Source organism: Henckelia pumila, chromosome 1, assembly GCF_033568475.1.
Source record: "Henckelia pumila isolate YLH828 chromosome 1, ASM3356847v2, whole genome shotgun sequence".
Lineage (NCBI taxonomy): Eukaryota > Viridiplantae > Streptophyta > Magnoliopsida > Lamiales > Gesneriaceae > Henckelia > Henckelia pumila.
In genome coordinates, this window is record NC_133120.1 from 120,003,495 (window position 1) to 120,029,719 (window position 26,225).

General features: G+C 36.1%; 3 protein-coding genes across 3 annotated transcripts; all 3 read left to right on the forward strand.

Moving 5' to 3' along the window:
- Positions 1-436: 436 nt before the first annotated feature.
- Positions 437-5,990, forward strand: LOC140879275 (transcriptional repressor ILP1). The gene is made up of 6 exons (XM_073282955.1): positions 437-1,964; positions 2,149-2,316; positions 3,341-4,008; positions 4,588-4,882; positions 4,987-5,276; positions 5,385-5,990. Exons 1-6 carry the CDS (start codon positions 699-701, stop codon positions 5,575-5,577), a joined length of 2,880 nt encoding a protein of 959 aa, XP_073139056.1. The 5' UTR covers positions 437-698; the 3' UTR covers positions 5,578-5,990.
- An 852-nt stretch (positions 5,991-6,842) lies between these two features.
- Positions 6,843-12,391, forward strand: LOC140873837 (uncharacterized). The gene is made up of 7 exons (XM_073277113.1): positions 6,843-6,886; positions 6,956-7,013; positions 7,934-7,985; positions 8,087-8,968; positions 9,069-9,094; positions 9,185-10,153; positions 10,271-12,391. The coding sequence occupies exons 1-7, from the start codon at positions 6,843-6,845 to the stop codon at positions 12,389-12,391; spliced, it is 4,152 nt and encodes a 1,383-aa protein (XP_073133214.1).
- A 9,082-nt stretch (positions 12,392-21,473) lies between these two features.
- Positions 21,474-24,540, forward strand: LOC140875386 (uncharacterized). The gene is made up of 6 exons (XM_073279052.1): positions 21,474-21,603; positions 22,395-22,457; positions 22,542-22,621; positions 23,375-23,483; positions 23,564-23,723; positions 23,817-24,540. The coding sequence occupies exons 1-6, from the start codon at positions 21,601-21,603 to the stop codon at positions 24,314-24,316; spliced, it is 915 nt and encodes a 304-aa protein (XP_073135153.1). The 5' UTR covers positions 21,474-21,600; the 3' UTR covers positions 24,317-24,540.
- The last annotated feature ends 1,685 nt before the right edge of the window (positions 24,541-26,225 follow it).

A 26,225-nucleotide genomic window follows, 5' to 3' on the forward strand; every position in this document is an offset into this window, starting at 1 on the left:
TATATTTATTATATAATTATATTATATCAATAAAATGCTAAGTCTCGCGAACTATCGAACAAAATAATTTTGGCTCGAACTCGACTCGAATAAAAGTTCGAACATGTTCGGATTCGACTCAAGCTCGATAAGTTCAAATACAAATCAAATATTTATCGAGTCGACTCGAAAATCTCGCAAACCAGCTCGATTCGTTTATACCCCTAGTTGAGACAATTATTACACTTCAACACAAATAAACCAAAGTTTACTATCCGATCGGTTTTCCCAGCTTAAATCTTTTAATAAACACAATCATGTTTATATGTGAACGCCAACATATTTATTTTATTTCGAATCGTAATTTCAGCTGTGGATACTGATTGGTTTATTTCTATCAGAATCTGTGGGCTTGGTTTATTTGTGGGGGTGTAATAATTTCTGCTGTGGATTATTTCTATCAGAATCTGTGGGCTTGGGCTATTTATTGAGGATTATTGGGCCAGGCCAGGGCAAAAGTTTCCAACTTGGATAGCAACTTGTTTTGTGGAACCAAATCCAACCCGGTCACCAATTCGAAGCGATCCAAATACCGAAATATCCATCCGGCCATCCCTCTCCGCTCCGCAGACCTATTTCGAGTTCGCGACCATTCGTCAGGAAACATCCATCCGGCCATCCCTCTCCGCTCCGGTCATTGTTCCCACATCTCTGCCGCCATGAGCAGCGCCAAATCCCGCAACTTCCGCCGCCGTGGCGGAGATGACGATGAAGAAGAAGACTCTGCCACCCTTTCTACCGCTGTCACCGCCAAAATTAAAGGCACTTCTTCCACCAAGAGCAAGCCACATTCGCCCGCGATTAAACCGAAGCAAACATCCACACCAACCGCTAAGATCCTCCTTTCCTTCGCCGAGGACGAGGAATCTTCAGAATCTCCATTCTCTCGTCCCTCTTCCAAACCCTCGTCTTCCTCCTCGCGCTTTTCTGGCAAATCATCTCATAAGCTTACCTCCTCGAAAGACCGAAGTGCGCCTCACCCGCCATCATCTTCTCTCCCCTCTAATGTCCAGCCACAAGCCGGGAGTTATACAAAAGAAGCCCTTTTAGAGCTTCAGAAGAATACTAAAACCCTTGCCGCGCCAGCCCGTAATAAACCTAAGCCCGAACCTGAACCTGTGATAGTTCTGAAAGGTTTGCTGAAACCCATTATTGCAAACGATTTTGATTTGGAGACTGCAGGAAAAAACCAAAATTTTGAAGATGATGAAGTGAATTTGAGCAAGAAGGGTGAAGTTTTAGCCGTGGAGAGAGATGATGCATCGGATTTGGCTCGGCTGGGAAAACTCGGGTTGGGGAAAAGTTTGCGGGAAGGTGAGGAAGTGATTCCTGATCAAGCCACGATAGAGGCAATTAGGGCAAAGAGGGAGAGGCTGCGGAAAGCTAAGGCCGCAGCGCCAGATTATATTGCATTGGATGGAGGGAGTAATCATGGTGCAGCTGATGGTTTGAGTGACGAGGAGCCAGAATTTAAGGGGAGGATTGGGTTCTTTGGGGAGAAAGTTCCTGGTGATAAGAAAGGCGTGTTTGAATACTTTGAGGATGGGGTGAGGCCAAAAGATAGGGTCAGTGAAAGGATTAGTGATGAGGAGGATGAGGAGGACAAGATGTGGGAGGAAGAACAGGTAAGGAAAGGGTTGGGCAAGAGGCTAGATGACGGTATTGTGAATCAAGGAGTGGGTGCTAGCGCTAGCGCTAGCGTTGTTGGTAACGTTCATCATAGTGCTGTTGATTTGCAACCGAGTTTTGGATACTCGGGTATCGGACCTGGTGGGACGTACCCTGCAGTGCAAAATTTGGGTGGTAGTACTTATAGCAGTATTGGAGGAGCAGTTGGAGGATTATTTGGTCCGGATGTAATGTCTATTTCTATTCAGGCTGACCTCACCAAGAAAGCTTTGAACGAGAACTTGAGTAGGGTTAAGGTACATCTTTTTGATTGCATGTGTTTCTCTGCTTTTCTGTTTCCAATATGAAGATATAACACACATTGAATTTTTATTATTTATATCATTATTATTATGTGTTATATAATATTTGTCATTTGGCTTCTGTGATTGTATGAGCTTTTAACAATGCAATTCAAGGTATCGTATCTTCTATTTTCAGGAATCTCATGGTCGAACTATGGTGTCATTGGCAAAGAATGAAGAAAATCTATCTTCCTCATTGCTTAATGTCACTAGCCTGGAGGATTCTTTCTCTGCTGCCGGTGAGAAGTTCCTCTTTATGCAAAAGCTTCGTGACTTTGTTTCTGTTTTATGTGAGTTTTTGCAGGTATGAATTATTTTAATTATGGATTTTGTTTTGTTTTTGTTATAATATTTTCGATTGACGCACGTACCTTCTAAGATTATGTGTTGATGTTGTTCTTGTTTGATGTATCGTGAAGTATGAGGTTTGGCGTCCTTAGTTATTACAATGACATACCCATTAAATTCTCAATCGTGACACAATTTAGTATGAGGGGATCTGTTACATTGTTTTTTGTTTTGTTTTGTTTTGTTTTGTTTTTTTCTCCATTCTTAGTTCGAGGGGACTGTATCATACCTACCCTGAATTTGCTCTGTTTTCCGCTGCATATCTAAGAGAAAACTGCTGCGAAATGATTGTATTCTTCATAAATTGCAAGAACATATTGTGACGGAGAATATATAACCATCAATGTTAAAGACAATTCAGAACAATGGGGTGGACGTATTGCTATACCTTGGTTTAGGTACTGTTGGGAAACTATGTTTGATTGACCACAAACTTGAAATCGCTGCCCTACATGCTGAATAATGGATATCTGGATCAGTGAATGCTTGGTTTTTATTTAAGTTGACTTCTGTTAGTTTGTCTCCCTTATAGCTTTCGATGTTTCTGCCTTCACCTAGAATGCTCTTGCTCAGATTTCCTTTTTCTTTTACTTTCTTTTGCATTTGGAGATAGAGTGGGAGGGGCGGGTTGGGGAAGGAAAATCAATTATATTTTTGTTTCCTTGCGGTAATTTTTACCTGATCCTGTGCATACATAGGCCAAAAATTTGCATTACTTTTAGCAGGTTAAAAAAGTATACCATTACCTTTTGTTATCTTATACTTCAATTACTGAACAAGTCGGTTTATGTTAGCGTGTATACTATTCAAACCTTATGGGTTACTCAACCTTGCATTCTGTCGTATGATTTACGAATATTGGTAATGCTTGTGCTCTGGTTACCCGTGTTGCAAGTTGGCATTGTTTTATCAAACTTGTTTCTTGCATGGTGACAGATAGGTGAGCTTTATTAATATCAAAAATTTTCCCCATTTTGTAGCATAAAGCTCCTTTCATTGAAGAACTTGAGGAACAAATGCAAAAACTTCATGAAGAACGGGCAAGAGCCATTGCAGAAAGAAGAGCAGCTGATAATGATGATGAAATTCCTGAAATAGAACAGGCTATAATTGCTGTACGCGCAGAATTCCGTAAAGGAGGAAGCAACATGGCAAAAATAGCTGCTGCAGTGGCTGCATCTACTAATGCTAAAGCATTTAAAAATGCACCAGTAGAGCTGGATGAACTTGGTAGAGATTTGAATCTTAAAAAACGAATGGATATGACAAGAAGGGCTGAAGCTCGACAAAGAAGAAGAGCCAAATCCGACTCTAAAAGAAAGTTGGCCATTGAAAATGACCGTTTTTATTCACAAATGGAAGGAGAATCGAGCACTGATGAAAGTGATAGTGAGAGTAAAGCGTACAAGTCAACCCGTGATCAATTGCTTCAGGTCGCGGATAAAATTTTAAGTGATGCAGATGAGGAATATTCTCAATTTTCAATAGTGGTAGAAAGGTTCGATAGATGGAAGAAAGTTTATGCATCAAGCTATGTTGATGCTTATATGTCATTGAGTGTACCATCTATATTCTCTCCCTATGTGAGACTGGAGCTTCTGAAGTGGGATCCATTGCATGAAGATTCTGATTTTATTGATATGTCGTGGTAAGTACGTTCATAAACAGTTGATGTAATTTGTTGGATGCAAAGATCATTGTACAATCGCTTGGGTATAACATGGAGAAAATTGAGGCATCTTGCTCATTTTCACCTGATTTAATGGGTTATCAATTTTGACTGATCGCTTTGCCTATATATGCACTAACTGCTGCGTGTCTAAAGCTTTTTAGTATCTTAGAGGATTAGACTGTAATTCATGATCACAAATTTCTTCTATTCTTTCTCTTCTGAAAGTGTCCGTCGACATCACAAAGATTGTTTGCATGCTATTATGATACTTGATAATTAGTCTTTTTGGATTGATTATACATTACGTTTTCCCAAAAGTTCTCTTTAGAGAGTCAAGTGGTGGTAGTGCTGAATCCTTATTATGCGAGTTGATAACATTTCATATTTTTCTACCCCATGTGTTTATGTAATTTCTGTGTATGATAATGCATTACCTTTTCCCAAAAGTTCTCTTTAGAGAGTCAAGTGGTGGTAGTGCTGAATCCTTATTATGCGAGTTGATAACATTTCATATTTTTCTACCCCATGTGTTTATGTAATTTCTGTGTATTCCAGGCATTCCGTGCTATTTGATTATGGTGTACCTGGAAATGAGATTAGAAACGGCGGGGAAGATTCTGAGGCCAACGCTGATGCAAATCTTATTCCTGTATTGGTCGAAAAACTTGCAATACCTATTCTGCACCATCAGTTAAGTTCTTGTTGGGACACCCTTAGTACCCTTGAAACAAACAATGCAGTATCTGCTATGAACTTGGTCGTCAGATACGTAGATCACTCCAGTTCGGCTCTTGGGGATTTGGTAGCTGTGCTTCGCGATCGTCTTACTAATGCTGTAGCTGATCTGATGGTGAGGTTGCTTAATTTGAATTCAAATCGATGTATTTGTTTTGTGAGACTATCACTTAAAATTCTTTTTGAGATTGTTTATTCTTCTCTGATTATAAATTATAGGTCCCAACATGGAGCCCAGTCGAAACGAATACCATATCAAATGCGGCTCGAGTAGCAGCATATAGGTTTGGTGCAGCGGTACGGTTGCTGAGAAACATTTGTTTGTGGAATAAAATTCTTTCTATGCATGTGCTGGAGAAGATTGCTCTCGATGAACTTTTGTGTGGCAAGATTCTTCCGCATCTTAACATCATACATTCTAATATTCATGATGCAATCTTCCGAACCGAGAGAGTCATAGCTTCAATGAATGGTGTCTGGGCGGGTCCGAGTGTTACAGGGGATCGGAGGTATGATAAATATGCTTCACTCAGATTTGCTTGAAGACTTTTTCCAAATTGTCAAGATTCTTCGTTGTTAAGATAGCATCCTTATTGTTTTACTTTTTTGCATTGTAGTCGAAAGTTGCAAGCTTTGGTGGACTATTTGCTGCTGATCGGGAAAACACTGGAGAAGAAGTTAGTTTCTGGCAACATGGAAACGGAAACTGGTAAACTCGTTCGACGGTTGAGGAAAATGCTGGTGGAGCTGAACGAATATGACCATGCAAGAGCTTTATCAAGAACGTTTAATCTCAAAGAGGCTCTCTGATCTCATCATCAAGCTCTATACAATTTTGACGATAGTAGAATTATAAATATGGCTTCTTCCTCTGTTGGTGATTCTAAACACGACCCCGCATGCTTGTAGCAAGCACGTCCAACCGAGCTCGTTGACACGAGTGTATCTATGGTTTATCTTGAGTTTATTCAAACTGTTATGCAGCTGTGTTCTCGTTTGGAAGCAGTTGCGTGATTTTTTTATTTGATTTGGTTGTGGTGCTCTATTGGCCAAGAAGGGAATTGGTTAAGAAAAGTTGTTCAATCTCAATTTATTTCAGGATCATGAGATGGATAGTGTAATATCAATACTTGGTGAAGTATCAAGGTACCATTGTTAAAATGACATTAAATTGGTAACCATTAATAAGATGGCCCAGGAATATATATAGTTTTTTGAAGATATATCTAGAACGTGTTAAGGTCATGATTTTCTTTAATAATAATGTCAGTATGTAATAATTCCCTCTTAATAATTGTGGGTTATTGCATACTTTTCTAACATAATGATAATGTTACGGGTGTATTCTTTTTAAAGAAAATCAGCATATCAAGATGAATTATAATGTTTATATTAAAAAAATATATAAATGCAGAATGAATTGTACATTTAGCAATTAGCATATAATGATATAATAGATGATGGGCAAAATTTCAGTACACACGGGCCAATTCCCATTTCCAATAGTCTTATCTTATATATAAATATGTAGCTTTGATTTGTGAAAAGACTCATTTGTCTCTGTTGACCATATTGAATTTATTACTAATGTTTCTCCTAATTACCTCTCCCTATTGAATTCATTTCACTGATGTTTCTCCTTTTGCTTTCCAGCCGAAACATACATATCCTTTGCTTAAACCGTTCTTCATTCATCTTTAATAGGAGAGAATTAATATATAGTCCTTACGTCTACCTTAATGAAGGATTTGAAAACGTTTCAAATTTTTTTGTCTTCTTTTACGGTCCTTTATGTCTTCTTTTCCGGTCTTATTCATCAGCTTTGATTTTGAGTAATAATGTTGATATATTAATTATTGCTCATTGGTCAGTCGTCACTTTTTTTATAACAATTAGGCTTTGTTTCTTGCATGCACACTCTTTTTGTTCCGTGTATAATGAATGCCATACGATTGATGCACCTGTAATATCCATTGAGAAAGGAAATCAAATTCAAACCACTTGTCGGTAGAGGGTATTAACTTCTGGATTGCTGATAACTTTTCCTACCATATAACTTCCCGACGACATTTGTGATGCGTGGTCGGCGTCCCTCCGCAATGTCCGCATATGCTGCAAGGTATTCGTTGTCGTCTGTTGTATGCTTTATTCGATTTGTTTATCTCAATGTCGTCTTCATTGCCTGCAGTAGTAGTGCTCTTTTTGAATCTGAAATTGCGCGTGATGATCGGGCGATGCCTATCACGGTTGGTTAGATATATACCTTTCTTCCACTTATCATCCTGTTCACATTTTCAATTTTAGGTGATCAACTTTCTCCCCAAAACACCATGTTAGTTAATTATACAAAATGAAATCTCAAATCTCCATTTGTAGGATCGTCTATTATTATTATTTTTATATATATAGATAAAATGTTGTAATATTTATGTCATAAAATAATATAATATAAATATATAAAGAGTTGGTTAATTGAAATAAATATTTGTAATTTATAAAATAACAAGTGCAACATCTATAAACCTTGAGGAAAAAATTCCACGTGATTTTTAAGTTAATCTAAAAAAAATGCCGAGTCATAACTATTTTTAGCCCTTGGTTCAATGTATTTCGATTCTGATCAGAGAATCACATTTAATAGGTTGCCTCTAGCTTTCAAAATGGTAATATTATTTAAAGCTTTGTTCTTTAGGCGCTTCATTGTTATACTCTTTTCATAAAAATTAATTTCCAAAAGTCCATATTATTCATTATTATCAAGAAAACGTGATAACTGCAGTATATATAAAATTTTTTAGGGAGGTACACATACTTTTAGAATTAATACGTGTTGACGTATAAATCATTTTAACATTGTAATAATAGTATTCATTTTAAAATTTGATATACTCGATTAAAGAATAATACTGTCATTTTTTAACTGTGTAGCAACAATATGGCCAAAATCACATATTACTTTTGACAGTACGTAATCTTAGTATTAGTTCTTATTGTGTTGTATATCCAACAATGCTAGGAGTGAAAAGAGTTGGACATAAATATTTAGAACATTTGAAAATAACCATCGAAACTAACAGGGACCAAACACATTATTATTGCCTTTGTTTTCTAATAGAAAAAAAAATGCTCTAACTAGCTTATAGTTTGTTTTTTTATATTATGACAGGTTTTAGTTCGGATGCAATGTTGCAATCAGCTTGCTTGCCTATTTGTGAGTGGTTTGTGTCATGTTTACTTTGAAAAAAAGCTTATCTTTTTTTTCCCTTTCGTTGTTTGAGTCGATTTATTCATTATATTTTTCTTTTACTGTATATTTCAGTCACAGAGGTGCAATTAAATAATGTTATTACACTTTCTACAATTCCGACGTGTGGATTTTGTGGGGCGTTCAGGTTTCCATATGAACCCCCTACGTTTTGTTGCGACCATGGCAAAATTCGACTTGTATCACCAAATGCACCAGTGGATTTGATAAATCTTTTCGTCGACACTTCTTCTCTGATGGCTACTACATTCCGTCGCAAGATACGTTTGTATAATAGTATTTTTTCGTTCACATCTTTTGGTGTACGGACAGAAAAGAGTCTGGCTTATCTTAATCGTGGAGTGTACACTTTTCGCGCTGCTGGGCAGGTGTTTCATACATTACCTCCACTTGTGCCTGAACAAGGAATACCTAAGTATTTCCAGCTCTATTTCTGGGATAATGATAATGAGTTACATAATAGAATGTCTGCAGTAAATGATAAGGCTGTTGATGAGGCCACTATGATATTATTGATGAATATTATGCAGTATAATCCTTATGCAGAGATCCTTCGGAGAATAAATGAATACTCATCTATCCGAGATGTTCGATTGCATATAAGCAAGAACATTTTAATCGATCAGAGGTGTTATAATTGTCCGTCATCTGATCAGGTGGCAGCAATTTGGGTCGAGGGAAATGATCATACCAATATCCCTTACGATAGAGATATAGTTGTCCGAGGAAACGATGGCGAGACCCATCATATCAAACACTATTTTGGTTGTTACGATCCATTACAGTATCCTCTTTTTTTCCCATATGGTGACTGTGGTTGGAAGCAACATATTCTTAAATGTTTAAACGACCAACGCAGTGCGCCTCCTGCCCAAGTTGTGTTGCCGTCCAAAGGTTTGACTTTATTTGATCAGATTGTTTCAAAAGAAAGTCACGGTAAGATTAATCATACGCGCGTTTTTCAGTTTCTAAATTATTGTGCCCTGCATTAAAATTGTGTTCACATATGTTTCGAATTCTTATGCGTTGGTTGCAGCTGTTCGTGGGAAAAATAATAGAATGGTGTCGTGCCGAGAATACTATTGTTATCGACTACAGATACAAGAAAATGACTCTTCACTATTGTTGTATGGTGGATGGTTATTACAATAGTTTGTTGTCGATATGTATATTAAGTTGGAAACAACTAGACTCGATTACTATAGGAGAAATCAAGAAGAAATCAGATCAGAATTATATCAAGGCATAGTTGACAGTGTCGCCAGTGGAGAAACACGTGGTACAGAGGTTGGGCGTCGTGTGGTTCTCCATTCATATTTTATTGGGGGACCAAGGGATATGCGTAAGCGGTATCTTGATGCGATGGCGCTGGTCAGATCTCTAAGGAAACAAGATTTATTCATTACCATGACTTGTAACCCTGAATGGCCCGAGATTAAAAATAATTTGTTTGATGGTCAAATGCCCCATGACCGGCTTGATTTAGTGTCACGCATTTTTCGTGCAAGGTTGGTTGATTTGAAAGATCAGATAATTAAGAAAAAGATATTTGGTTATGTTGCAGCATATGTTTATGTAATCGAGTTCCAAAAGAGAGGTCTACCACACTGTCATTTTCTTGTTATACTCAAGCCCGAGTTCAAAATTTCTTCGCCAGATGTATTTGACAGATATGTTTCTGCTGAAATTCCCAACATGAATTTATTCCCACGATTATTTGAGCTGGTTTCGCATCATATGATGCATGGTCCGTGTGGAAATTTGAATAAAAAGTGCCCTTGCATGGTTAATGGACAATGCAAACATCACTACCCTCGATCACACTCGGATCAAACAAGACAGGGCCGTGATGGTTACCCAATATATCGAAGAAGGGACAATGGGATTACTGTTGAGGCGCGAGGTTGTCAACTAAATTATCAATGGGTTGTCCCTTACAATCCCTACTTATTATATCGTTATGATTGCCATATCAATGTTGAGATTTTCTCGGGCCTGACAGCAGTTAAATATCTCTACAAATACATCTATAAAGGGCATGATAAGATATCCGTCCATGTATCCCCATCTAGCATGGAGCCGTATGTTGATGAAATAAAGACCTTTCAGGATGCTCGATGGGTTTCTGCTCCCAATGCAATGTGGAGAATCTTTGAATTTGATTTGAATAAAAATTTTTCCGCGGTTATTAATTTACCTTTGCATTTACCAAATCAACAATGTGTTACTTTTTGAAAGAATCAAAATTTGCAAAATGTGTTGAATTTTGGATATGTGGGGAAAACTATGTTAACTGAATATTTCTCGACTTGCTGTGCAAATATTGAGGCAAGGCAGTACTTATATTCAGAGTTTCCTTATCATTTTGTTTGGGATAGTAGAGAGAAAGCATGGAATAGAAGGAAGCAAGGGAAGGTGATTGGCCGGGTTAAAGCCTCTAATCCAATAGAGGGTGAGAGGTATTCTTTGCGTCTATTGTTGCTTCACGTTCGAGGACCTACGTCTTATGATGATTTATTGATAGTTGGCACAACACTTTGTTCTACATTCAAAGAATCATCCCAAGTTAGAGGTTTACTGGAGTGCGATGAGAGTAATTTTCAGTGTCTAAATGAGGCCGTTGATTTTCATATGCCTTATGCTTTGCGGAGATTATTTGCGACGATACTTGTGCACTGCCAACCATCTGATGTTCGTCGATTATGGGATGCTTTTTGCCACCATCTGTCCGAAGATTTTGGAAGGAGTGGTCTCATCGATGAATTGGAAATAATGAGTCAGACACTCCAATCCATTAGTGATTTCTTGGAAAGTATGGGTAAAAATGCGAGTATGTATGATTTACCCAAACTAACAATGGTCTCAAAACATCGTGATTTGTTGAAGTCCAGGGAAGTGATAGAAGAACAATCTGTCCCAATACCTGCAACTGATTTGGATGCTCACCATCATCTTAATCATGCTCAAACGTTAGCTTACGACATGATCATGGATTGTATTGATCGAAACTCTGGTGGATTATTCTTTGTAAATGTACCTGGAGGGACTGAAAAAACTTACTTATATCGTGCTATACTCGCAACCATTCGTTCACGAGGAATCATTTCTCATTACACTACTACATCTGGTGTCGCAGCTTCTATCCTACCAGGCGGCCGAACAGCGCACTCGCGCTTTAAAATCCCAATTGAGCTGCATGAAAATAGTTATTTCACTATCTCGAAACAAAGCGGTCTTGGTAATCTGCTACGCCTAACCAGACTTATTGTTTGGGATGAAGCTCCGATGTGCAGACGCCATGCAATCGAAGCTGTTGACCGTACTTTGCAAGACCTTGTTGGTAATAAGGAACCGTTTGGTGGAAAAGTTGTGTTGTTAGGCAGCGATTTTATGCAAGTTCTTCCTGTTATTCCTAAAGCAACAATTGAAGAAACTATCTATGGGAGCCTTATTCGATCATATTTGTTTCCACGTATGAAAGTCATTCTTCTACATGAAAATATGCGAGCGAAAAATGACCCTGTTTTCTGCGAGTTCTTGCTCAGGGTGGGTGCAGGGGTAGAGCCTGTAGATGTCAATGGAAATATCAAGCTCCCAACACAGATGGTAACTAAAGTTTGTGAAGGAGACATTGAGGCATTAGAAAATAATTTGATTGAACATGTGTACGAAGGATTATATGAGAATTATCTTTCATCAACTTATATGACCGAGAGAGCAATTTTATCAACGAAAAATACCTATGTTGATACGTTGAATGAAAAGATTATAGCATTATTTCCAGGAGATGCTGTGGAATTTCTGAGCTTTGATGAGGCAATTGATGACACACATAATTATTATCCAGAGGAGTTCTTGAATGGGCTAACACCTAATGGTTTGCCTCCTCACCGACTGGTCCTTAAAAAAAATTGCCCTATAATGCTGCTTAAAAATTTAGATCCTTCTGATGGAATGTGCAATGGTACTAGGATGGTTTGTCGAGGATTTTGCAATAATGTCATCCAGGCGGAGATTTCAATCGGACAACATGCTGGAAAAATGGTATTGATACCTCGCATACCTCTCTCTGCAGCTGAAAACGAAGGATACCCATTCCAATTCAAACGGAAACAATTTCCGATTCGCTTGTGTTTTGCAATGACAATAGACAAATCTCAAGGTCAAACGATTCCAGTAGTTGGGATTTACTTGCCAGAGCCTGTTTTCTCACATGGCCAACTTTATGTTGCTTTGTCCAGAGGAATCTCGATGAAGAATACTCGAGTGCTGATAAAACCAGATATTTCCAATGGTGGTGATTACTCCCGAACAAAAAATGTTGTTTACAAAAATCTGCTTGATATTGTTCTAATCTAGCTGCCGTTGTCTTTTACTTTTTTTAACTCATTGTTCACTTCTGGATGATATTTGATTATTCTTTTTTGTCTTTCTGTATCTTTCTTCACATTTTTATTGGTTCCAATTTTTATGTCATTTGAGTCTCTCTCTATAATCCTATATTGTTGGAAAATTACTATAATTAGATGATGAAGAGAGATTAACGATATTGCTGAATATCATTTTTTCTATAATTTTGTTTCCGCATGCTTTAGCACACTTTTTTGGTGCTCCTTTGCTCTTAGTACGATCAACCTGAGGTTGACCACTTTTCCCCATGGCCACTCTTTTTTCTTGCGCTTGAGCGACGTTGGATGCAGGGAACATGTATGATTTCTATAAGAGATTAGCTTACTCTACTTGTAAGCAATACAACATTTTGCTAGAAATTGTTGTCTGGGTTTCAGTCATTCTGGACAAAAAATATCCGGACAAAACACTTTAGTGGATCCTTCCTATAGGCTGTAGGAGAGTGGAGAGGCTATACTTAGGAAACATAATGCTTGATGAGGTTGAAAATTATTTCTCTTTGGCACAAATGATTTGCTTGAAAGGACTTAAGATTACTGATAGTAGGCTACCATTTCCTGTTAAAACAACTTGAGTTACTAAAAAATTATAAGTTTACCTGAATGAAACTCATATATCTGAGTATCTCGCTTCGAATGAGTGATGAACCCAACTGATGTTTCATCGCTAAATGAAATAAACTTTCGTGCTCTCTTACGCAACACACAAAATAAAAAGGGATCGTTTTTAATAAAATGAATATTCGATTACCAGATTATTTGCAATGGAGCTAGGATGCCCTGCCGAAGATTCTGTTATGTCAACTCTTCATTTCCTACATCATGGTTAACAAATCATGTTGTGTCTCATTTGTTTTCATTTATATGCGGTGCCCCATCTTCTTGTTTTTTTTTGTAACTTTCTCGTGGAAACATATCTACAAGGTTCGTGTGATTATAATATACTGCCAATGTTTCAGATTTTACATCCTCCTATTTTTCTTGTCATCATGAATGCGCCTTATTGCAAATGATTACTTGGTAAATATGTCCTCTTTGTTTTCAATTAGCTGATTGCTGGTCTTCGTAATGGTCAATATACTGTTGTTTCATCTTAATGGCATCTCACGCCAATACCTTAATGCCCCATTTCTTTTACTTCAACTTAGACATGTATGTACTGACTCATTCATGTGAGTTGTGAACTCTTTTTGAAACGCCTACTACTAATAAATGCGGAAAACTTTTTTTTTTTATAAATATACATATACGCCCATACATATATGTATAAACATTAAATACTGCTAATAAATAAAATTCTTAAAATAAAAGCTTAAGTAAATAATAGCATTAAGCCACTGAAAATCTCACGTCGTGCTGAATAAAATGATAATAATAATATCTAAGTAAAAATACACAAATCTCGAATGCGGAAACTGAAATTAAGAAACATGTTTTAAAAATTCTTGAAAGTATTCAAACATGCAAAAACTCAATGCGACGGTCACGGGGCCACTGCCATGCTCACTCATACGTCCTCGCCACCAGTAGGAGCAACATAAGAATCATCGTACTCACCTGCACCATATAAGTGTAGTGAGCCTAGAGGCTCAACATGTCTAATCCTTTATAACGAGGGTTAAAATAATGCATCACATAATCATACTAATACATATATCTTACGTGGACATGCATGCATGATCTTAAAATAATGCATCATAAAATTATTCATCATCTGACATACATACATCATAAATAATCATACATAACATAATTGAGCATGTCATCATCATAAAAACTGAATATGGTCATATCCATGAATGTGACTAATAACCGTGCCGACTGATCAGTCTAAAGAACCAACGTACATGGCGGTGAATAAATCCACCTCTATGCTGGTAGTAAACTACCTCTGTGCCAGTGGTAAAACCACTTCTATGCCGGTAGTAGAACTACCTCTGTGCCGGTGGTAAACCACCTCTATGTCGCCACATCACTTCAATTTCCATAAAAATATTTTTCATGCTCAATTTTTAATCATAAACACATCATAAAATATTTCATGTATGCATGCACTTAAAATATGTCCGTAATATATATTTAATTAATTTTCATAATAAATATACTTATACTTAAAATAAACTTCATGCATAAAAATAATTAAATATATATTTCGGACTTAGTTATTTTTCATGGGTTGGTCCAGACTGCTGGTCACTCACTCTAAGCCCATTAAACTTAAATAAAAGCCCAATAGAAATAAATTCTTAATTAAATGTCATTATTCATAAATGAACCTAAATAAAAACATTTAAGCCTTTTAACTTAAGCTAAGCCCAAAAATCATATTTTAGCCCAAATAACTTAATTAAACTTAACCGGGCCTAAATAAAATATTTAAGCCTGTTAACCTAATTAAACCCAATAAAACTCTAGACTGGCCCAAAGATCCACTGATTGGCCCAAAAATTCTCATGGGAAAAATCATTGAGCTAACTTAAATAAATTATTTAAGTCCAAATAAAATTATTTGGAGGCCCAAATAATTTTTTTATTAATTTAAAAGCCCAAAATCCAATTAAATAAATAAACACTTAAAAATTAAAATACCCGAGCCCGGACCACCTAACCCGGACCCAGACCGACCAAACCCGACCCATGAATTTACTGACTCGACCCAGACCCAAAACACCAAGCCCGACCCGCCTAAAGCCTAGACACAACCTTAGCCTTTCTTTCCTTAATCCTAACTCACGGTAGCCCTGAGCGACTTTGGAAAAACTGCCCGTGCCGCCTGCTCCGGCCACCTTTGGCCGTGAAACCACTTCCCATACTTAGCCAACAACCAGACGGTTCTAACCCAACAAATTTTACCTCAAACGGAGCTTTGTAGAAGGAGAACGAACCAAAAAAATCTACCCCTAGTTTCTGCTCATGCGCAGAACATGACCAGAAACTTCAGGCCATTCGGCCGCTTATCTCTGGCAACCAACGGCCGGAGGCCCACCTGTACTACCTTTTTCTCTGTCTTGAGGTTCTAACCCAACTGGAACCAAGCCTAAAGTCGACCTGTGGACCGAGAACGAGTCATTTTACGCAGACCGCTCAAACTGCGACCTGTTGTGCATCAGAAGCAAAGGGCTTCGGTTCCAGCCCATTACAGCCCCAAACCCTGACCAAGCTCAACCCTAGAGACCCTAAGGAAACTCCTCTGGACCTGGACCAGCATCCATGCTTGTTCCATGAAAAGAAAACGTGAGAGATGCCACCAAACATGAAAGAAAACTAGTTGCTCCAATATACAATTTAATATCTTGCATGCATCAGAAAAATCGAAGTAAAAACCTTATAAATCTGTCATGAAACGTATATATAGCTTATATGGTGTAGAAACGAAGGAATTAAACATACCTTTTGATTTATTAACGAAGATAACCGCGTGTACAACTCCGGGACGACGAAACGACAAACAACTTGATAAACTCCAAGGATCGGCTATGGTGCTCTAGAAATCTGCTGTTGATCGATGGAATGGAGGGGGAAAGGAGAGTGGAGGCGGCTGATAGGGTTTACGTAGTATAGAAAATGATTTTTGGGATAAAATTTTGGGTAGAAAATAGGTTAATAGACAATATAAATTAATTAGGTAGATAATATAACATAAACATAAAATTTTAAACTTTTAAAAATACATACTAATCTGATATAAAATATAAATCCCGAAATATTAATTTAAGGGAGTTTTAAAAATTAATAAAATTTATTAAAATGACTTATTTTGGCTAAAAATCAACCCTTAAATAAATATATAATTAAATACTAAAATTTTCTTGACAAAATACCATAAAATATTATTTTAAGGCTCATAAAACTCATAAAATATTTTTGGCTAAAAATATTGGTATCTCGTCCGTCCACGGTCCCGTCTACGCGGTCAAAATAACTTATTTACTCAAAAATCTAAGAATACAATAATTGCGGGTTAAATGCTAAAATAAATTTAAATCATGTATATAATTCACATAATAACACATAAATGTCATTTAACCCAAATATAAATTTTAAATAATTATTTTTCTTAATTATGCATGAGAATTTACGTATTAAAATTTCCGGATGTTACAATTCTCCCCCCCCCCCCCCCCTAAATTGAATTTTGTCCTCGAAATTCGACTGATCAAACTCTAATGACGGAGTGCCTCAAAAATCCAATTTACTAAATCCACGGTTACCTATCTAGTTCCCAAGTTTCGGTATCACAAAAGTCTTGCTTCTGCTGCGCACTCTGATAAATAAAATATTTTATCCTTCCCATTTGTCCTCTTCATCTCCATCAAACCTACATTTATAAATTCCGCTTCTGAAATACCTCGTAAAGAGAATCATTACAATTTACTTACATTCCACTGTAAACAAAATCTGACGTTTTATACAAATCTTAGTACCATAATGAAAGTACACCCACATACTTACCTCAACTTATACGTACAACTCAAGTATTAACTCTACTATTCGTCTTCCTAAACACAACAATCGCACTATGCCAAAACTTGACTGATTTCATATTCTTATACACCCTACTTATCAATCCTCCAACATTCGTGAGCCGAACTTTTGTTCTCAAATTTACTTATTAAATCATAGGATTACGATATAAACTCCAATGAATTCAACTTGTAAAGCTTATCTACACACTAGCCTTCTATAATAAGTTGAACATCTTTGAGTCGAACATCTGTCATTCATCGCAATTTTCTTCAACTTATCCATTTACCACTACACTTCCAACTATCGAACACTTGAAAGTCTTAAATATTGAGTTCTATAAATCCATGAAACCCAAAAAATGAATTTAGTGTCAAACTTCATGTACAACTTAAATTCTCCTAACGTCAGAAATATGCTTAAAATATAAGAATTCTACTTCCGCGGTTAGTTTAGGCTTAAGACACTTAGATTCTCCTATTGGAGGAGTGAAATTCCCCGAACAGTATTTACATGTCGTCGTCTCTAAATAGTGTAATCATATAACATTGAGTAGTTAATTTCATATCATTTCCTAGTTGCCTCTACTTAAAGTCCATGGAATCTAAACTCCTCAAAATCAAAATACTAAGTCAATTACCTAATAAACTGAATAATCCATTCACGAGTAATACATGTTGGTCCCATGTACAGTCAAAACACAAATAATACTTTTTTTTTTCTCATGCATCACAAAAATTTTGGTGGAAACACTACTATATCATGACCCCGAAATTCAAATTTATACAACCCAAGGATATTGAAAGAACATCAATACAAATACTTATACACAATTAACCCCAACGTAAAAAAAAAGTATCGAGATAACAGTTATAATATCAAGTCATTACGCTGACTCGTGATTAATCCAAGTGCTTCAAATACCCATACGTGTGTAGAACTAACAACCAAATTCTCAAACGACTCAACTCTTAACAAAAGAACTCACTCCAAAAATATATATATATATATATCGTCAACTCTTAGGCCATATCTAAAGCTTATATTATACTTGACATCGAAACCAAAATTTATAACAAGTGTTATGCCACACCTGACCAATTACACAAGCCTATAAAAATTTACACCTTCATCATTCAGTCATCACAATATCTATAAGTGAGGCTGAAAAGTTTCCAAATCTATTTATTTAAATGTAGTGACTTGAACGTCAAATCCAATACAGCGTACTTGGTAACACTAACCACGCGAACCCTTAAGTATTATCAAAGATTATCTAATTATTTATCAAACTAACTCCACAATTATTCTTATTCTCAAAGATTCAAGAACCTAATACAAAACATATTTATTATCAATTTATACCTCATATAATTAAGAGTACAAACTTAAAACCACAAACCATCAAACTATAACCTTATGGTACAATTGTCATCTCCAAAAAAATCATGACTTCTTCGTCAAAGAAAAAACCTTAATAGTTAAATGAATGACAATATGATATCTGTGAACACAACTAGCATAATTTGACACATGCGGACTTAATTTCCAAAAATATATACTAGCCTCTAAAAAGTAACATTTTAAATTCACCAAAGAAGAAAATGATACAACCCTCGATTAATCAATCTTGCGAGGAATCCTACTCTTGCCTCAAACAATAATTCTATTGCTATCACAAAAACTTAATACCTCTTATCGGAATTTACCTTTATTTTTCTATTTATCGCTATACCTTCATAAAAATTTCCTATATAGGCCCGCTACCTCTTACCATCATCAACCCAATAATTTACCAATGAAATCATTCTAACTTAAAATCAATAAGTTACTACAAAAATTTAAGTGACAACCCATATATCATAAATATCAAACTTAGTTTTAACAACATAAAACTGAATTCTCAAATTCGAAATTTCTTGTGGTCCACCTGTCATATAATATGTCTTGGGCATACTGCGTCACCACACATTCTTCACGTAAATCGCAATGCATAACTAAGTATTTTAAAACTTTGCTAACGTAAAGTCTTAAGTCATAACATATGCTCCTGATAAATCATAATAAAACATTTAAAACTTACAGACCGGTAGTAGGATTTCTGAGCTTCACGTGGCAGATGGACACCCTCCAAGAACCGCGCTCTGATACCAATTGAAACGCCTATTACTAATAAATGCGGAAAACTTTTTTTTTTTTATAAATATACATATATGTATAAACATTAAAACTAATAAATAAAATTCTTAAAATAAAAGCTTAAGTAAATAATAGCATTAAGCCACTGAAAATCTCACGTCGTGCTGAATAAAATGATAATAATAATATCTAAGTAAAAATACACAAATCTCGAATGCGGAAACTGAAAATAAGAAACATGTTTTAAAAATTCTTGAAAGTATTCAAACATGCAAAAACTCAATGCGACGGTCACGGGGCCACTGCCATGCTCACTCATACGTCCTCGCCACCAGTAGGAGCAACATAAGAATCATCGTACTCACCTGCATCATATAGGTGTAGTGAGCCTAGGGGCTCAACATGTCTAATCCTTTATAACGAGGGTTAAAATAATACATCACATAATCATACTAATACATATATCTTACGTGGACATGCATGCATGATCTTAAAATAATGCATCATAAAATTATTCATCATCTGACATACATACATCATAAATAATCATACATAACATAACTGAGCATGTCATCATCATAAAAACTGAGTATGGTCATATCCATGAATGTGACTAATAACCGTGCCGACTGATCAGTCTAAAGAACCAACGTACGTGGCGGTGAATAAATTCATCTCTATGCTGGTAGTAAACTACCTCTGTGCCAGTGGTAAAACCACTTCTATGCCGGTAGTAGAACTACCTCTATGCCGGTGGTAAACCACCTCTATGCCGCCACATCACTTCAATTTCCATAAAAATATTTTTCATGCTCAATTTTTAATCATAAACACATCATAAAATATTTCATGTATGCATGCACTTAAAATATGTCCGTAATATATATTTAATTAATTTTCATAATAAATATACTTATACTTAAAATAAACTTCATGCATAAAAATAATTAAATATATATTTCGGACTTAGTTATTTTTCATGGGTTGGTCCAGACTGCTGGTCACTCACTCTAAGCCCATTAAACTTAAATAAAAGCCCAATAGAAATAAATTCTTAATTAAATGTCATTATTCATAAATGAACCTAAATAAAAACATTTAAGCCTTTTAACTTAAGCTAAGCCCAAAAATCATATTTTAGCCCAAATAACTTAATTAAACTTAACCGGGCCTAAATAAAATATTTAAGCCCATTAACCTAATTAAATCCAATAAAACTCTAGACTGGCCCAAAGATCCACTGACTGGCCCAAAAATTCTCATGAGCTCCCAAATCCATAAAAATCATTGGGCTAACTTAAATAAATTATTTAAGTCCAAATAAAATTATTTGGAGGCCCAAATAATTTTTTTATTAATTTAAAAGCCCAAAAGCCAATTAAATAAATAAACACTTAAAAATTAAAATACCCGAGCCCGGCCCACCTAACCCGGACCCGGACCGACCAAACCCGACCCATGACTTGACTGACTCGACCCAGACCCAAAACACCAAGCCCGGCCCGCCTAAAGCCTAGACACAACCTTAGCCTTTCTTTTCTTAATCCTAACTCATGGCAGCCCTGAGCGACTTTGGAAAAACTGCCCGTGCCGCCTGCTCCGGCCACCTTTGGCCATGAAACCACTTTCCATACTTAGCCAACATCCAGACGGTTCTAACCCAACAAAGGTTACCTCCAACGGAGCTCTGTAGAAGTAGAACGAACCAAAACAATCTACCCCTAGTTTCTGCTCATGCGCAGAACGCGACCAGAAACTTCAGGCCATTCGGCCGCTTATCTCCGGAAACCAACGGCCAGAGGCCCACATGTACTACCTTTTTCTCTGTCTTGCGGTTCTAACCCAACTAAAACCAAGCCTAAAGTCGACCTGTGGACCGAGAACGAGTCATTTTATGCAGACCGCTCAAACTGCGACCTGTTGTGCATCAGAAGCAAAGGGCTTCGGTTCCAGCCCATTACAACCCCAAACCCTGACCAAGCTCGACCCTAGGGACCCTAAGGAAACTCCTCTGGACCTGGACCAGCAGCCATGCTTGTTCCATGACAAGAAAACGTGAGAGATGACACCAAACATGAAAGAAAACGAGTTGCTCCAATATACAATTTAATATCTTGCATGCATCAGAAAAATCGAAGTAAAAACATTATAAATCTGTCATGAAACGCATATATAGCTTATATGGTGTAGAAACGAAGAAATTAAACATGCCTTTTGATTTATTAACGAAGGTAACCGCGTGTACAACTCCGGGTTTCAATCAAAAAAAAAAAAGTAATATAAACCACATTCGATCTTGCACGGCAATATTGATTTGGGCCATAGCCCACACTTTACAAAATTAGCCTGATTGATTGTTTTTGAATTGGGCCTGGGGCGGGGGCTATTACTAATGAAACGACGTCGCGGCATACACTTTTTCAGCAAGAGTTAAATTCTCCCCCATCGGAATCCCTCGCATAGTATAATTGAGACCTTCGCGGAAAACTAGAAATCGACAGCTCCAGAGCGCGCCTTCTCCAAAACTGATAGGAAAAAGAGAGTAACTATCACAAAATGGTGCGTAATTTCTTTCCTTTTGGTTTAGTTAATGGTTTTGTTACTGGATTAGGATTTGTGGTTTGTGATTTGTGATTTGTGATTTGTGATTTGTGCGGTTATGTAAGAATTTTATTCTCGGTATGATCTTTATTTTAGATGTTTCCCCCCAATTTTTCGAATGGTTTGAAGGATGGAAATATTAGACACTCTTGTGAGATATTCAGTTGAATTTTATTGCTTTCCCAGTATTTGAGTTGAATAGGGCCGTTTGAGACATGAAAATTACCCAAATCTGACATAGAAGTTGAAATAATTTAGTTGAATTATTCAGGAAAATAGAAAATTTGACGTTATTTTGGGGGAAATGGGAGGAGGTTCAGTTTCCTTGTCTGCCTTCTGGTTCTATCCCTCCATGCTAGTTGGTATTTTTTTAAAAATAAATAAATAAAAATAAAAATTGGCTGGGGAGTTGTGGAAAGAATACGTTCTATTTGTGAACTGTAAACTTTTTTGCAGTGAATGCTCAGACTATATCAATGTAATTTAAATTGGATTTGTATTGATCATAAATAAGTGTAAGACGAGCTTCCGCAAATTCGTTCTTTTCCGAAAAAATTTGATCTTGATAAAATATTGACTACAAGAACCGTTTGTTTTATACGACTTCCACTTTACAAGTAGTTTTACACTTTTATTTGCCCTGATTTGCTTCTTTATATGTTATTAGACTTGATTGATGCTCTAGGAATTGGCTTTGTATAAACTTTTGTCTATGAAGTGATTGAAGTAAATTTGTATGGTTTCTGCAGTCATCTCTCGCAGCTGCTAGGGCAGATAATTTTTACTACCCACCAGAATGGGATCCAAAAAAGGTATCATGTAGTGTCATTTGTTTAATGGATTATCATGATTAGCATCTACATGTATTCCAGATTTTTAAACTCTCATCTCTTCAGGGTGGGCTGAACAAGTTTCATGGTCAACATGCTTTGAGGGAGAGAGCAAGAAAAATCGATCAAGGCATCTTGATTATAAGGTAATGCGCTGGGCAATTTTAGTGATTAGTTTCTTTCTTCTGAGAACTGATTATAGAAAATTCTTGTACTTTTTTTTGTTTGATCGTAATTGCTCAACAAGAGAAACAGTCATTTTTGGGGATTGGGATTCCCTTTGGGAATTTTTGTAGTATAGCTGAAAATCAGCCTTTAGTCCATTTGAAAGATGCTGGGTGATACAAAACGGTGAAATGATTCTATGAAAATTTTAGGCTAAATGTCTCATTGATTGTGAGAACTGTTTAGAGATCGGAATTTCCGTGGAATGCACGACCTTGTGTCCTGGAGAGACGTTGTCATGCAAATTTTAGTTTGTTTCGACGAGGGCAATGTAGATCATTTTCCTTCCATACAGGCAAAAGAGTTTTGTGGTACTTCATTGGGCGATTGATTTGACAAAGTTTAATTTCCTGTGACTGGCATAAGCATATTCATATTCATATCACAATAGTATCAACTGAAAAATGAAATGTGTACTCTCTTTCCCAAGTGTATTGGCGGTGAAGAGACTTGTGACTTATAATCATAATTATCAAATCAGACATCAATGAAAGAGTCCGAGTTTAAAACAAAAATAAATGATTGTGGATCTCATCAATCGTGCACTTAAGGAATATTTGTGTTTTGCAGCTGACGATGATTTAAAGTGTCTTGTGATATCTTTAATGTGAAACATTTGGTTTTTTTAGTTGTTTAGGAAGTTAAATTCATAACTTATGCTTTTGATTTTACAGGTTTGAGATGCCTTTTAATATATGGTGTGGTGGATGCGAATCCATGATTGCAAAAGGTGTGCGGTTTAATGCTGAGAAAAAACAAGTGGGAAATTATTATTCTACAAAGGTATAGTGGTGTTTAACACAATTGCTCAACTAGTTTTCATGCATTGTTGCTATGGATAGTCACGTGTATACTGTTTCCAGATATGGAGCTTTTCGATGAAGTCTGCATGCTGCAGGCATGAGATTGTCATTCAAACAGATCCAAAAAGTTGCGAGTATGTGATTATTAGTGGAGCTCGAAAAAAGGTTGAGGAATATGATGCTGAAGATGCTGAAACCTTGTTGCTGCCTGTGGAAGATGGTGAGTTTTCTTTGATAAAAGATGAATCTGGCATGTCATCAATACAACCTAAAACATAAAATGCTTTTCCGGCTCTTTTATTGTCGATTTCAGATAAGAACAAGCTGGCAGATCCCTTTCACCGTCTTGAGCACCAGGAGAAAGATATGAAAAAGAAGAAAGAAGCTGAGCCAGTACTGGTGCGTCTTCAGCGAGTTTCGGATGCCATGCATTCAGACGATTATTCCTTAAACAAATCACTGCGAGCCAAACTTAGGGATCAAAAGAAAAGAGTGGCTGAAGAAGAAGCTAGTTCTAAGAAATCCGGATTTAGTTTAAGACTTCTTCCTCGTTCTGAAGAGGACGCCGCCGCTGCATCTCGCGTTAAATTTGCTACCAAGTTTGAAAAGAATAGGAAAAACAAAAGGGCACTAATTCAAGCCGCCTCAATTTTTTCTGGACCGTCCAGTTCTTCCGAGTCTGATAGAAGACGTTTGGAGCTGGAAGCTAAAAGGAGGAAGATAAATGCGTCATCCGTGTCCAAATTGTTAGGAGGAGGATTCAAGCCATCATCATGGGCTCAGGGTCCTCCTGGTAAAATCAACAGCCGTTGAACCACCCCCCTCCCCACGATTAGCCGCTGTTTGGTTCATTTTGAGATGTAAAATTAGCACAAATAATTGGTGAGGTACGGCCGATAGTTGATTTGTTGTTGAGATTAAATTTGGAGTTTGTGTGTATATGTTGTGCCTGCCATGTAAAGTCTTTGTTATCTGATGTATTATTTGTACTTTTTAAGAAGGTATTGATTGATTGGTATTGGAAGCCTTACTGTTTAGGCTTGAGTGTGCGTCATGATAGCATGATGCTGATGTCATTGGAATAGTGGTGATAATTTAAATAAAATCAACATACAAAACTACTAGGGCTGGTGAAGAAATTGGGGACCAAAAAGTGATCCTACTGCATGCGTGTGACAAAAGGGTTGGGTTTGTCTTCTTTTTATCAATGGGGAACATATTACATTATCTATCTTGATGATCATTGTCGTTCGATTGGAACACATCACATGCATTCAATTCTCTGCTTGAGACCAACTTGTAATTGCTAGCTTATGTATTAGTAAATAAAATAAAGCATGTAGATTGTATTTCAATCTCTGCAAATTAATAATGTGGGAATCATAAAATTTTATTAATCAAAAGAGGTATTTATTAATTGAGGAATTAAAAGTTTATTACTTTGAAGGGTTTTATTTTTAATTATTTTATTCAACAACATAAATTTAATTATATAAAAATTCATTGTGTTTCATCAATGTACGTACCATATTTTTTTGAATTAATATATAAAAGTTCATTGAATGAGATTAGTAATAATTTACATTTTTTAAATAAAAACCAAAATCTTAATTTTACAAATACAAAATAAAAATAAGATTATTTCTTACGGACATAGGTATTTTTGAGTTGGTTGTTCAATGGTTTTGGCGGCTGGTCATTTGGATCACCGAGTTATGTTATCATCAAAAATACTTTAGCTCGTCAGAAATTCAGTTTGGTTGAATTCGAGTCTCATCTCAAAACTTTCAAAATATGAACTATCAACTTCACACTTGAGTAAATATATTAGAAACACAATAACAAGTTTTGTTATTATCAAAATCAAGATTGCTTGCATTTTCGGACCCAAAACTTAATTATAATTTTAATCACAAAATCTATCAGTTAAAGTAAACATGATATATATGTTTATCTATAATTATTGCACATCTTATAAAATTATTTTAGTACTCTTAGTGCTATTTAATTATCACATATAATCTCATCTCACTAAGTAAACACGATTTAAAAAAATATATGTGAGAACATATTGGTACTCTTGGTATGATTTAAAAACGTTTTTAAAATACATCTCAATGAATGCCTAGAATATCAAATATATATTCAAAAGTACTTAATTATTCTCGTCCCATGCATGTCAATGGTGTGGTGTACCATATATTTTTTAGGGAATTTTTTTAATTTTAGTCTTATAAATTGGTTTATTTTTATTCAGTTCCTACATATTCAAACCCCCTTTCTCACCATATTTTAGTCATATAATTTTATTTTATTTTTTGTGTCAAAGTTTGATTTTCATTAAGTAACCTGAATTTAATTTTATTTTGATCCTCGATCTTTAATTTTTTCGTCGAAACTCACTAAACTCTACTCATCGAACATATTAGTAGTTGGAACCATACTCTAATTACGTGACTAATGATGAAAATAAAATCTATGTTGCACACCTTAATTAAAATCTATTCAAACAAAAATAAATAAGAAAAAATAACGCAATAGGCATCCAACAATCAACATATCAAAACAAGAAGAAATTATGCATTTAGTATTGGAGACAACATAACAATACTGAGGAAACTACTGCATGTACGTTATATATAGAGTAGAGACAAAAACTGTAAAGTTCATAAAGCGAAACTTGAGTTGAGGTGAGGGGGTTGGGTGGGTGGTGTAGCGTAGG